Below are 15,207 nucleotides of genomic sequence, written 5' to 3'. Positions count from 1 at the left end.
AATTGTGAAAACGACAAGGAGATTATTTAATGGAGAAGCCAGCCATGAGATACCTCCCCCGCTCTCGCGCCCTGCTCCTCCTTCCTCATCCTCTTTTCTTCTCTCATTATTTTTTCCCTTCAAAAAAACAATTATTAAGCTTTTGACGTTTCCTCGTCTCCCAGCTCTTCGTACCTTCTGACATAATTGGTTCGTCTTCTCTCTCTTTTACCCTCCTATATCCATTTCTCAGCACAGACCCAACTCTCTCTCTCCCCCCCCCCCCCAACCCCCATCTCTCTCAAAAAGTTCATGGATGCTCGTCGAGGGAGTGTTTGGTTGCATCAAGTGATTTGAAAAGAGAGGGGGTCAAATCGAAACAAGTTGCCGTGTTTTGATCCTTTCACAGGTACTTCTCAAAAAGCCACGGAAAGATAAGGAATAAACACATGTACATGTAGACTTAAGCAGTCTTCACAATTGAGAGCAGTTCTTGATCTCGCTTGCCCAGAATCTCCCACTTTTCTTTTTCTTGCATGTGTAGTTTCTTTTCTTTAATTTATCCCATGAAAATGGCCATAAATGTGAGGATAATGAGGCGATGAATAAAGAGGGGTATCTTTATGACATGTCTTTTTAACCTCACCTCCCTCGTAACTCCTTTTTTTCCCTCTTTTGAGCGGAGGTGGATGGAGTTGCAGAGACACACAGAGCTTTGCCCTTTGTGAGCGAAAGAGAGTGATAAGATCCCAAACATAGATGCATCGCATAATACATATTCATGTGCCCAGGTTAAAGTTGCTGCCCTCTCTCTCTCTCTTCCATGTATCCTTCCTCTCGATGTCTGTTAGCCATAACTGTATCACTTTGGTGGGTGAGTCGGTGTGTGCTTGTGCCTGTGTTTACCCCCCACTCTCTCTCTCTCTCTATATATACATACACACACACACACACATGTTTGTCTCAAAATCCATTGCTCATAGGTTTCGGGTCATTATAATTGAAATCCTTCTTTCTTTTTTGCTTTGCAGTTCAGAGATGATCATGGAGCACGTGTGCACTGTAATTTCCATCATACAGCAGGTACTCCTATTACTACCGTCATAATTTATTCACATAAATAATCAATTTCTCGCCCTTTTCCTTTGTCTGTGTCAATCCCTATACCATCTCTCTCCGTCCTCCATGTTCTTCTCTCCTTGTGAAACCCCCCACCCTATTTCGTACCCACACTCCCTCCCCTCCTCCTCTTCCAATTACTTCGTTTTCGAAGCAAAACCCCTTTTTTTTTTTTTGTGAAAAAGGGTTTTGAAACTCCTTATATATAAATATATAGCTGGATGAAAGAAAATCCACTGATTTTGAGTACTTAAGAGGCAGAAGCGCTTTGCAGAAAACTAATTTTCGATCCCGCTGTACCTTGCTGATTCACTATATATCTTCTTCTCTGTTTCTTTCTTAGGATTCTTTTGAGAAGGTGACTGCGAAATAAGTATTGATTCTCCGCAGCTCTTTCATGGGTTAATCTATAACTACAAATACTCAGATTCTCTCGAAGTCGAAGGTATAGTGCATATCATATTTCCGTCTTATAATTTACATGGCCGTGTTCGTGTCTCAGTAGAAAATAGAGAGGAAGTTCGTGAGTCTGTGAGCTTTTTCTTTCTTTGTTTTTTTATTACTTGTGTGTTTCATGTCTGAGTATTGGTAATTTGGTATGTTTTGGATGTGAGGTTTGAAAGCCTGGCCTAACTAACGTAGTCTCTTTTCAGTGAAGTCACCACCAAAAGAATTAGGCTCTCACCCAAAATCGATGGCGACGTACTTTCATGGTAATCCTGAAATCCAACCGCCCGATGGCCTCCAAACTCTGGTTCTCATGAACCCCGGCTATATCCACTACTCCGACACGCCGCCGCCTCCCCCGTCGCACTCCAGTAACTTGGTCTTCCTCAACTCCATCGCGGCTGGCAACAACTCGCTTGCTCCCCAAAACCTCCACCACGTGCCACCCAATCATACCCAGCAATTCGTGGGCATCCCTCTGCCGACCGTTGCCGCTGCCTCCTCCCAAGACCCCAACCAGCAACACTCCGTGCATGTTCACCAAGATGGCTCCGCCTTGCATGGATTTCTGCCTCGCATGCAGTGCAATCTCTGGAACCCAATCGACCCAAACGCGACGGCGCGTGAGACTCCACGAGCACAGCAGGGACTGTCACTGAGCCTGTCCTCCCAGCAAGCTGGAATGGGGTCTTTTCGGGTTGATCGTGACGTGACATCGCAGGGTCAAGCGCCTGCTATGTCCGGCGAAGACGTTCGCGGGTCGGGTGGTTCGCCGTCTTCGGCTTCTGGGGTGACCAACGTGAACGGTGTTTCGGGGATTCAGAGTGTGCTTCTAAGCTCCAAGTACTTGAAGGCAGCACAGGAACTTCTCGACGAGGCCGTCAATGTTAACAACGGCATCAAGACTGAGCTGGGAAAGAAGAACGGAGGGGCCCATACTAAAGCCACTGGGGAGACATCCGGAACAGCAGCTAGTGGCGACGTCTCTGTCGGCGGAGAAGGAAGCGCTAAGCGAGCCTCTGAGCTATCAGCAGCGGAGAGACAAGAGATTCAGATGAAGAAGGCTAAGCTAATCAGCATGCTTGATGAGGTACTGATCAATCATTTTTTCTCTCTGGTGATACGCTGAATCTGATTTTTACTTCAAGAGAAAAGTGTAAGTGCGAGTTCCATGGGTGGATTTTTTTTTGGAGGTCGAAATCAAATTGAAACCTTAGGTTCATGGATTTATTAATTTAACGGAGCTTTAGTTGTACTAATAATTTCACGCCCAAAAAAACATTAATTATAACCCTGTGAATTTGAGAATGGTTATGCGGTTTAATAATGAAGGAATAATAATCATTCTTATTATAATGAATGGGGAGCTAATAATAGCAAGCAAGCCCACGTTCAAGTTTCAAGAATGATTTTAAAACTAACTAATAACTGGGTTTTGGTGTAGGTGGAGCAGAGGTACCGGCAGTACCACCAGCAGATGCAGATAGTGATTTCGTCATTCGAGCAAGCTGCGGGAATTGGGTCGGCCAGAACATACACATCCCTTGCCCTGCAAACGATCTCCAAGCAGTTTCGCTGCCTGAAAGATGCCATTACAGCCCAAATTCGAGCTGCTAATAAGAGCTTAGGAGAAGAAGATTGCTTTGGAACCAAGATTGAAGGTTCGAGGCTCAAGTACGTGGACCATCACCTGCGCCAACAGCGAGCTCTCCAACAGTTGGGAATGATCCAGCACAATGCTTGGAGACCCCAGCGAGGGTTGCCCGAAAGATCTGTCTCTGTTCTACGTGCTTGGCTCTTTGAGCACTTCCTCCACCCGTAAGAAACCCCATCAATTCGGTTTCGATCCACCTTCACAGATTTTGGCTTTTCTAAATTTTGTGCTGAAACTATTGTGTCTCGTTCCAGTTATCCCAAGGATTCTGACAAGCACATGCTTGCTAAGCAAACAGGCCTCACGAGGAGCCAGGTACTCGTCAATTAGTCTTTGCACTAATTACGAACCATTATTTCCCTTAATTATGGAATTGATCAGGTGGTTTCCGGCTGTCCCAGGTTTCGAATTGGTTCATAAATGCTCGAGTTCGGCTCTGGAAACCAATGGTGGAAGAAATGTACACGGAGGAGATGAAGGAGCAAGAACAGAACGGATCTGAAGATAAATCAAGCAAGAGCGGTGAAGATCCTGCTATTAAAACGGCAGCACCACAACAAAAAAGGCCCTGCCACTGAAACGGATGCCCGAAGCCTCAACTCCAGCAAAGACACGTTTTCAAATCAAAACACTCCTACAGCAGTTTCTAAACCATTAATATCATCACCGACTGGGGATAATGTCAGAAACCAGTTTGGATTCAGCTTCATGGGATCATCAGAGCTAGAAGGCATCACGCAGGGAAGTCCCAAGAAGCCAAGAAACCAAGAAATTCTACACTTCCCAACTTCAATAAACATGGACGTGAAGCCCAACGAGGCCAGTAATGAGCAACTTTCAATAAAATTTGGAGAGGAGAGGCAGGGGAGGGATGAATACCCATTCATGGGAACCCAAGCAAACTTTATCGGAGGTTTTGGACAATACCCGATTGGGGAGATCGGAAGGTTTGACGCAGAGCAGTTTACTCCAAGGTTTTCTGGGAATGGGGTTTCCCTGACTCTTGGTCTTCCCCATTGTGACACGTTATCAGGAAGCCATCAAACTTTTCTCCCAAGCCAGAACATTCAGTTGGGAAGAAGACTGGAGATGGGTGAATCGAACGAGTATGGAGCCATAAACCCTTCCACCGCCCACTCCTCAGCTGCATTTGAGAACATGAACTTGCAGAACCCTAAGAGGTTTGCTGCACAGTTGTTGCCAGACTTTGTCACCTAAGGGCAGAGGCATGGGATAGATTAATGCTGTTTCTGGATCTCACAATTTCTTCCGGCGCAGCCAGCCGATCAAGCCAGGGAATAAGGGATCCTGCATGGTAATGTAAAGAAAAACAAGATTTGATTTAGTATAGGTTTATACCTTGCATTGAACATTTCGATCTCCTAGATAGCATAGAATTTGAGAGTACATGGTTGAGGGTTGTATATTATTTTTGTAAGGTTTTTAAGATGGGATAGATGGATTGGCGTCATATAAAGTTTTATCTGAAAATATTACCAATATATCTTGATTGAAAATATGTGGGATGCCATAACGTTTTATGGTGGTCAGAGAAAGGCCATTCAGAACTTCAAAGTTGCAACTATCGGAAGATACATTATTTTATCTTGTCGCTGTTATAGTGCAATCAATAATTACCCTATTTAAAAATACTTTTATGAGGAATTCAATTATTAATTATGATTTTGAGATGTAAGCTAATCGACAAGCCTATTATTTGTCTTTGTTACACTGTCAATTCTGTTATATGTGACATCTTAAACTCAGATGCATTGGATGCTCAGTTGTTATTATTATTTGGAGAAAGAACACCTGAAGAACAGATAATCTGACCACATTTAGTTGCGTCCATCAATGGGGGCTTGATGAGAGTGAGCATCCACCCCCAGCAATGAGGCCACAAGTAAAACAGCTCTGAAAACATATTTAGTACTGTCACGCATCCCAGAGGAGAAAAACTTTCCCAGCTCTTACCTGCTTCTTGGAGTTGAGCATCAATGAACGAATCAGTAAATTAGCTTGGATGTCTGCTTCCTACAGCTATGGTTACTAAAGATTTCATTACGGCTGGTAGTTGGGGTCCTTGACGAGTTTAAAATCTGCAAAGCACTGAAAAACAAAGTGCACGAGCCAGATATAAGCGAATCAAAAGATGACGACACTACTTTTGGGACCAAACACCCTCGCCCGCCTTATTACTTGAAGAGTAACGAAATCAGCGTGGTCCCGGAGAACAAAGGAAAGTTAGGGCTGTGATGGCAAAAGAATAACAATGCGAGTGTCGTTTGAAGCCTGAGACTTGAGAAAGCGGGGCTGTGATTGCAGGGTAGGACAGTGCCTGCATTTGACTCCATAAAAGCTAACTCCTTAGTCCTTGCACATCATAGCCCTTGCAAGCGGCAGCCACAATCATCAAACTGTTAAAAAGAGTTTGGTCCACGTGTGAAGTCTCTCAGCGTCACATCAGTTAGGACTGAGAAGTCTGCTGCATCTCATACTTATTGTCGTATTCATGTTGTTTGTTCTTTCTTCTTTTTTTTTACTTTCAAAATATTCGTATAGATTACATCAGGTTCAGGCTAAACTAGATATTATGGTTACATCTCCAAAGTACGCGCACCGTCATCTCATCCACGCATTACAATTTTGAAAAGAATGACTCCAATTTGTCATGCGTCTGCCCAAAATATACGCTCTGCACCATTTATGTTTTTTTTATAAAATAATCTTCTTTTTTTTAAAGATAAATTTGTTATATTTTGTACAGTTATACGCACAGTTGGCCGGGTTCATTCAGCCCAATTCATTTCGGGCCACATGGAATCGGATCAAGGACAACATAAAACAAGTCGAACGTTGGACCAGAGGAGGCAACCCAAACACGCAAATCTGGACTCAAGGGACGTTGACTTTCAACGAGATATTAAAAAACAAGCCGGCATTTTGGGCCTTTTCATTTGACATGGCCCCCCAAAAATGAAGTCCCATTCCCTGACGTTACATGAATTATACAAATGAACTTAGAGACATGTCTTGGTCCTAATAAGTTCTTGAAACCCAATTCATCTAATTTTTCATTTACAAAAAGAAAAATCATCACCACCTCCTAGAAAAATAAAATAAAGAATAAACGGCACAAAGAAAAAAAAGAGGGGGGGGGCTGTGATTATTTTTAAACAACAGCTGATCAATCTGCTAGGTGATATTTCATTTCTGAAAAAAAAAAAGGGATGATATTTCGTTTCAAGTCGCAAGTTTGCTAGACGCTCAAATAAATTAGGGGGAAAAAGTACAATTGAGGACACGATGCGTCGGAGTACGGTCCCGTTTGTGATTTTGTTCTTCACCTCGGGAATCTTTCAATTCGGGCGCCTTATTTGTGACCGATAAATACATAAAAATAAAGAGAATCTACGCAATACGTGTGTGGTGTGTGCGTTGTGTATAATTTGGAATGGAACGGAACAAAGATAAAAGAGGACGAGGTACGCTCGATTTATTCCGTGTTTCGGGGTGAAACGAATTTGATTTGGAATATGGTAATGGCAGCAAGTACATGACTATAAGCTAACTACGTCTTACTTTCAATCTTAATTATAAGACTGAGATCTTAAATCTTATAATTAAAACCGGAGGTATGTTGATTGGATGATGGGATTCAGGATGTAAGAACAAGCATTAATGCGATCATTTTATAAATTGCGACTGACTAATAAACAACATTAATTGTCACGTTCTCACAGTTGTTTGAAGCACAGACCATTTCGTTGATTACTTGATTGTCACCTGATGAAAAAGGAACCCCAGACAAAACACGTGGCTGCTACCTTTTGAATTAAGAACTGTGGTAGGGTATATAGATTTTAAATTAGACTTTGACCTCCTCGTAGTAAAGCTAACTGTATTGGAGAATTTTTTTAATCACGTAATCAATATTAATATTAATATGCATCAATTAAATTACCATTATTTATCTTTTTCTTTTAAAAGAATGCTCCTGTAATGGGGCATAAATTTCCTTGGATGTGAATATAAATCTGCTCTTCTTACTTTTTTTGATGAATATGTACCCTGAAAATTGAAAGTGGTTAAATATGAGAATAAAAGGTAGCTAAGTGTAAATTAAGAAATTATGGAGTTTAATTTTAATGAAAGGATGAGTCAGAAGAGGCTGTTAGCTTGGAATAGAATACAGGAAATTAATAGTATTTGATGGCTGACGGGAGAGACTTTGTCATGGATTGAATTCAACCCATAGTTTATTATTTACAAGTGTGACTGATTACGCATATATATGATTAAAATAAACAATAGCAGTTTTAATTTTTTGCAGTGGTCCCGTGTTTCTCGTTACTTCTGAATCCTCATATAAATAGAAGTCATCATTAATTTTGCCAAGTACATGCTTATCTTGTAATCAATACCAAAGTGTTACAACTTTTCGACACGGTACTATATATATATGTATATATATCAGGCTATATATTATTGCCTTCATAACATATTTTAACAGTTTAGATTTTAAGTTTTTATAAACTATTTATAAAAAATTTTTAAAAATATTTAGTGCACCTGTAAACCATTAGAATTAAATTTTAATATAATTTGTAATTTATTATTTAGTTATTTTTATAATTTAATATTTTAATAATAATTTTAAAAAGATTTAAATCTGAATTGTTAAAATATTAATCTAACGGTTAAAAAAAAGAAAAAGAAAAAGAAAGAGGACGGAAGGGAAGAGGAGAGGTTCTGAATTGATATGCGTAGATTGCACTTACAGTAATTTTTTTTTCTAGGCAGGTGCATTCTCTCGTTAGAGATAATTTTATTTAAGATATTGTTGGATATTAAATATGAATTTTCTTGGCAAAAATTTAAACCATGAACATACATTCAATCAGCTTGATTTGCTTTAAATCAAAAGAGTTATATATGAATGAAACCCATGGATATGTGTGTGTGTGGTTTTAACTTTAAAGGTTTAACCGCATGAGGACTGAGTACTCCGCACGTGACATAATTCATGGCCGACAATTGATACCTCGCGACCACGAGTTCCATGCATTCGTTGCCTTTTTTCATCTTTCAATTTATTAATTTATTTTTTGTTTCTTTTTTTTTTTTAACCCGCACGTCGTTATAGATTCATGTCACTTTATATCTCTTCCATAAAAAATAGTGGATTTTCTAAATATGAAAGCCATTAAAATGAAATTGTGGCAGACAAAGTGGAAGGTTGTTACGTGAGAATAGTATAAATTAATACGCGGACGTAATATAACTTCACAACAATCCTGGATGCCATCCGCACTCCTTACATATTCACTCATTATGATCTTCATTATATGTAAGTTTTTCATAAATTTTTTATATAAAATCCACTGTCAAAAATATTTTTAAAACAACCAGCTGACTTTTATTGAGGATACTCTTAAAACTTCAAAAATTAACTTAATTATTAATTTATGTAAATTAATTAATAGTGTATTTATAAGAAGGAGAGGAATATATTATTCGTGTGCATTCACTCCATCTTATATGAAAATTGATCGTTTTAGAGTTATTGATTTTATTTTCAAATAATTATTTTGAAATTTCAATAAATATGAATTAGTCTTAAGTCGTCAAATTAATTATTAACCGACACATTCTATGGAAAAAGATATCTACCCGGTCCTAATATAAGCCCCGTTTGACTTTTAGTTGGTCCTAATTATAAGACTCCAATCCATTTTTTCTCTCATATTTATGCATTTTTTCCCAAGATAGTCCTTCTAATAATGATAGTTCTAACCAACACATTTAATTAGCAAGGATATTTTAAGAATTGCAAAACTTATTTGTTACAAATAATTAACTTAACTTACTTCCTTAATCTCCTCAAATTAGTCAACTGGTCTTATAATAAGACCGAAGGTAGTATTAAAAAACAATATACTCCACACAAATTTTATATATGCAATATAGTTCTACATTTCTGCCGTCATTTCTGCACAATTTTAAATAAGTTATCTCAAAACTGATGGAGTCCTTATTAATTACTTCCTCCGGTTTTATTATAAGATCCCATTTGACTTTTTATTTGGTCCTAATTATAAGACCCTAATCTATTTTGTCTTTATATTTATGCATTTTTTTCCAAGATATCCTTCTAATAATGATAATTTTAGCCAATATACTTAATTAGCAAGAATATTTTAGGAATGACAACACTTATTTATATAAATAACCAACTTAACTTACTTCCTTAATCTCCTCAAATAAATCAACTGGGTATATAATTAGGAACCGGAGGAGTAATATTTTTATACTGTCTTTTTTTTGGGGCCACATACTAATTCTATACTTTTTTTTTGGTCAACTAATTATACACTGTTTAACTACACTATATATGCACGTTTTTATTGTTGTGATTATTTGTGAATGTAAGAAACCCGAATTGTTAGGCAAGATAATTGTGGGCTGTCAATCAAACCAGTGAGGGGCGGGATCTTGATTGATGGGTTAACGACTTTCTATTAATGGTGGGAAATTACCCTAAATCCACTTTGATTGCCCGCGAGATAATAATATATGATTCGAAAGCGATGTTTGTTTGAAAGTGTCCAAGGCGCAAATTGAGAACGACGACTGGTGTGTAAAGTGTAACAAAACCCACATGTTCATGCCTTTATACGGTTATTCTTATCCACCCTCCCTTTCTTCAACTGGGCAATCAACTAATCAGTGTCTCGACAAAAATGGGAAAAAGAACGGAAATCTGCGGCTACTTCGTGTTTATCTTAATTAAGCAATATTCCCCTTAAAAATTATTTTTGCACGTCATAGCGGTTATTATTAAACATATATTTTTATTTTTTTCTACACAAACAAAATTCAAACCTGTCCTTCTCATTGTAATAACATGATTGTTTTGCACCTGTTTGATTTTGCGTATCTAAGTTATTCAGAAGCTGTTCATGATTCAAAACCTTTTATGGAGTGTACAATGGTAATTTATTATGGCAACTGCAACCTATCTGGAAATTAATTAAAATACGCAGTAGGTTCTTTGCAAGAAACGGAAGTGTGAAAACGGAATGAGAGACCATAAAGATATATGAATACAAGTAACTTTCTCTGGAAAACACCCCAGATAACTGAAACGACAAATTAAAATTTCCTGATTTTCTTAAAAAATTATTATTTTATCGTTAATGACATGAAATTACAAGCATAAAAAAATCTTAACCGTGTTTATTGAAACATTAAGTATGTAAAATCTGTTATGAACAGTATTTAAATATTTTATATAAATCAAAAAAATATAACATTTTTATGAAGCGTTTTAAATTTGTTAACATATAAGAATAAAAGTAAATGCTTTAATATGTATATTTTTACTTGAAAGATGCATATATATTGGGATTTTTCTTATGTGATCTAGTATCAAACATATTTGCATATAAGAAAGTTACGGTCACTTTTTTTTGTTTACCCACGAAAAACATTATGCCGTAATAAAACAATAGCGCATAGTAAAACATAGAGGCAATTATAACGTGTAAGAATAATGCAGTAATACACAGCCGGATAAAAATGAATTATAACGTTGGCGCAAAACAGGTCAGCGCAAAAGAAGACTCGGGCGATAAAGTGAAGCGTGTGAACATTGAAGACCGAAATAAAGTGTATATGATAGTAGAAGAAGAGGGGGCCGGGAATGCTTCCCGAATTATAATGGGTCCACGTTGGACAATAAGCGCAGTAGTCAAAACCCACGTTTAAAGAACCCACCCCGCCGGGTTCGCAAACCGGCTTCTTCAACGAGAAAGTCAAAGGAATTACCCCAACCGCTCTCACAAATTTCATCCACGTCAGCTTATTTTGTTTCCTCATTTTCATTCACCTATCGCCCTAACCTCACACGATGATGACTAGGTCCTTTCGCCCTTGCGTTAGAAAATGAGTTGAGAAGAGAGCCACATACCCAAAGTAACCAGGGGGGGGGGGGGAATTATTCAGGGTCACTTAATAATGTAGTGTATTTTACCCCATACTTCTATTAGGTGAAATGTGTATGATAAAAAATATCTCATATTTCTCTATAATAAACGAGTGATTATAATCTATATTCGAAATATATGCCAATCATTTATAATATATGAACTAAATAAAATATTTTGAATAAGATTCATTTTAAACACATTTTAACTTTCTATGTAGTTAAAACTAATTTAAGTGACATTAAATTTAATATTATTTATTTCAGTTAGCCATCAAGAACAAGAATGGATCCAAATCCAACTCTTTGAATTTCAGGCCAAAAAAAAAAAAATCCAGCGCTTCGAAAAGTCATTCAATTTTACTCTTTCCTCCTCTCTCCCCCTCTGCGGAGGCTTTTTGCTTTTGCTGCGTTTATGGACTTTCACACTGGCCAACACGGCTTCCCCTATATATATTCCCCCAACTGCCAACGAACTCCAACGTAACCATTCCAATTTTCAACTCTGTGCCCTCCTTCCTCAATCTTTCAACTTCTCTTCTTCTGCCCCGTTTGGATTTCTCTCATCAAAATCCATTCTTTCTCGGCTTCTTGATCGATCATATGGATCACGAGATTGATGTCCCTCCCTTCTTTATCTGCCCCGTTTCATTGGAAATCATGAAGGATCCGGTGACCGTGTCCACCGGTATTACCTACGACCGCGAGAGTATTGAGAAATGGCTGTTCTCCGGGAAGAACATGACCTGCCCAGTCACCAAACAACCCCTATCAGACGACACAGGTCTCACCCCCAACCATACCCTTCGCCGATTGATTCAGGCCTGGTGTACCATGAACGCTTCTCACGGCATCGAAAGGATCCCCACGCCCAAGCCCCCAGTCACCAAGACCCAGATTTCCAAGCTCATCAGAGACGCTTCCCGATCACCTCACTCCCTGACTCGCTGTCTCCGAGAACTCAAATCTATTGCTTCCGACAGCGAAACAAACAGACGCTGCATGGAAGCTTCGGGTGCTGTTGAGTTCTTGGCATCCATTATATCCACAACCTCACCCCAGGCGGAGCCTAACCAAGACGAGGCCTTAGGTATCCTCCACAACCTCCACGTCTCGGAAGCTAGCCTAAAATCTCTCATAACCTTCAGAAATGGAGGGCTAATAGATTCCTTAACCACGGTCATGCAGAAAGGAGTCTACGAGTCACGAGCCTATGCAGTCCTTTTACTGAATTCAATGTTCCAAGTCGCTGATTCTTCACGCCTGTTCAACATAAGATATGAGCTATTCGTTGAATTAGTGCAGATTCTCAAAGATCAAATCTCCCAGCAGGCTACATACGCGACGCTGCAAACACTGATCCAGCTCTGCCCGTGGGGAAGAAACAGGCACAGAGCAGTAAAAGCAGGGTGTGTTTGGGAACTGATAGAACTGCTTCTGGATTGTGAGGAGAGGAAGGTGTGTGAGATGATGCTAGTGGTGTTGGATATGCTGTGTAGTTGTGCTGAGGGAAGAGCAGAGCTGTTGAGGCACGGGGCAGGGCTAGCCGTCGTGTCGAAGAAGATTCTGAGGGTTTCGACTATGGCGGACGAGAGGGCGGTGAGGATTCTGCTGTCTGTTTCCAAGTCCTCGGCGACTGCCAGTGTTGTGCAGGAAATGATACAAGTGGGTGCGATGGGGAAGCTGTGTTTGGTGATGCAAATGGAGAGTGGGAGCAAGACGAAGGAGAAAGCTAGAGAGATTCTCAAACTCCATGCTCTCGCATGCAAGAACTCTGCATGCATGCCCGGCAGTTTGGGTTCATACTTAGCTTGAACGCCGAGCAGATTTGGCTTTCTGATCTCTTGTTTTTATTTCAAGTCACTCTTTTTGATTTTAATATAAGACCTAATAATTATTGAGTTGATCTTGATTTTAAATATAAGACTTATTTATCATATTTATTAATTTTTTCTAAATTACTTCTATATTGATACTCTATCAATTACAATCAAATAGGAGAGGAAGAGAAGATATTAAAAAAAAGATAATTTTCATATTTTAGGAAAAATATTTTATATTTCTCATAATTAACTAACTTTTTTAATTTAATTAAATTAGTTAAATAGATCTTTTAAAGACGGGAGGAAGAGTATTTCATTTTTTGGTAAAATATTTATGCCATTTATTTATTTTTGTGTGTATCTGTTATTCGATGTGTATATCTATATGTCGTTGCTTTCTAGATCATCAAATAATGTTTCCGATCAAGGGGCCACGGAGGGCATATCGATTTCGAGCTCACTCAAAATCTGCAGACTTGATACTATGAATATTATGCATAAAAAGGACTCCAACCAGCGAACATGAAGATATGCTTGCCCCCAGAATCATCATGAAACACCAGAACCAGAAAGATAAAACGAAACTGATGTCTATATATAAAGAAGCTAAATGTGTTCAAGAGCTCGTCGCATTTATCAGAGCAGGGGTGCTTTATATATATTCACACACACACACGGACGGCTAACCCCTGGGAGTATGTCAGTATACATGCATGGAATTATGATGCATTAATCATATACTCTTCGGTCCTTAATATATAACCTAATTATTAAGTTGATTTTGATCCTAAATATAAGACTTATTTATCAACTTTTTTTCTAAATTACTCTTATGAATACTTCCTCAACCATAATCAAGTAGAAGAGGGAGGGAGGACATTAAGGAAGATGTATGGTGTTTAGGAAAAACATGTCATATTTCTTATAATTAACTAACTTACCCAACTTTCTTAATCTAATCAAATTAATTAAATAAGTCTTATATTAAGAACTGGAGGAGTACTAGCTTCGGTCTTTAATATAAGACCTTGTTTGACTTTTATTTTGGTTCTAAATATAAAACCTCAATCTACTTTATCTCTCATACTTATATATTTTTTTTCAAGGTAGTTCTTCTAACAATGGTAGTTCTAATCAATACACTTGATTAGTAAGAATATTTTAAGAAAATCAACACTCATTTATTATAAATAACTAACTTAACTTATTTTTTTAATCTCCTTAAATTAGTTAATTGGCTTTTATAATTAGAACGGGAGGTAGTACATATATAACTATATGAAAACCAAAACAAGGGCAACAATGAAGGCAATCACATTGTGTCATGGCCTGGATAAATCGAAGCGGCCCCAATTATCCAATAAGAAGTCGGGATCATGAGCATCATATACATATGTAACTAAAGGGACGTTGACTTTCAACTAGATATTAAAAACCAGCCGGCATTTTGGGCCTTTTCAAGTGACACTGGCCCCGAAAAATGAAGTCCTATTCCCTGATTTTACATGAATTACACAAATTCATCGCCGCCCCCTAGAAAAATAAAATAAAGAATAAACAGCACAAAGAAAAAAGAGGGGGCCGGGGGGGCGCTATGATTATTTTAAACAATGGCTTATCAATCTGCGAGGATGATATTTCATTTCAAGTCGCAAGTTTGCCAGACGCTCAAATAAATTAGGGGAAGAAATTACAAGTGAGGACATGATGCGTCGGAGTACGGTTCATTTTCTGTTCCTCTTACAAAAGGCCCGTACAAATTAAAATTATAGAAAGAAATGTAGTTAAGAAAGTATAACTCTTTTTCTTGCGAATGCGGAACCAGGGTGATGACGACGATCAGTATTATTATTGTAAATAAAAATAAAAGTACCAGATGAATTTGATGTATTTGAATTTCATCCGAATTTGTGATGTTGTTCTTACCTCGGGAATCTTTCAATTCCGATGCCTTATGTGTGACCGATAAATAAATAAAAATAAAGAGAATCTACGCAATATGTTGTGTATAATATGGAACGGAACGGAACAAAGATAAGAGAGGACGACTTACGCTCGATTTATTCCGTGTTTGAGGGTGAAACGAATTTGATTTGGAATATGGTAATGGGAGCTAGTACATGACTATAAGCTAACTACATCCTACTTTCAATCCTAATTATAAGGCTGAGATCTTAAATCTTATAATTAAGACCGGA

General features: G+C 38.3%; 1 protein-coding gene and 1 pseudogene across 1 annotated transcript; both read left to right on the top strand.

Annotated features, from left to right (window-relative positions):
* Positions 1–419: 419 nt before the first annotated feature.
* On the top strand, positions 420–4,767 carry LOC114743673 (BEL1-like homeodomain protein 1; annotated as a pseudogene).
* Positions 4,768–11,744: 6,977 nt separating this feature from the next.
* Positions 11,745–13,040, top strand: LOC114743671 (E3 ubiquitin-protein ligase PUB23-like). The gene has a single exon (XM_028931887.1). It carries the CDS (start codon positions 11,790–11,792, stop codon positions 12,999–13,001), a length of 1,212 nt encoding a protein of 403 aa, XP_028787720.1. The 5' UTR covers positions 11,745–11,789; the 3' UTR covers positions 13,002–13,040.
* Positions 13,041–15,207: the final 2,167 nt, after the last annotated feature.

This window comes from Neltuma alba, unplaced genomic scaffold (assembly GCF_004799145.2).
Source record: "Neltuma alba isolate B1F8T4 unplaced genomic scaffold, ASM479914v2 tig00004088_pilon, whole genome shotgun sequence".
In the NCBI taxonomy this organism is placed as follows: domain Eukaryota; kingdom Viridiplantae; phylum Streptophyta; class Magnoliopsida; order Fabales; family Fabaceae; genus Neltuma; species Neltuma alba.
This window is presented reverse-complemented; position numbering and strand designations above follow the sequence as displayed.

Coding starts and splice junctions, on each gene's coding strand:
- LOC114743671 (XM_028931887.1), top strand. CDS start 11,790: ATGGATCACGAGATTGATGTCCCTCCCTTCTTTATCTGCCCCGTTTCA.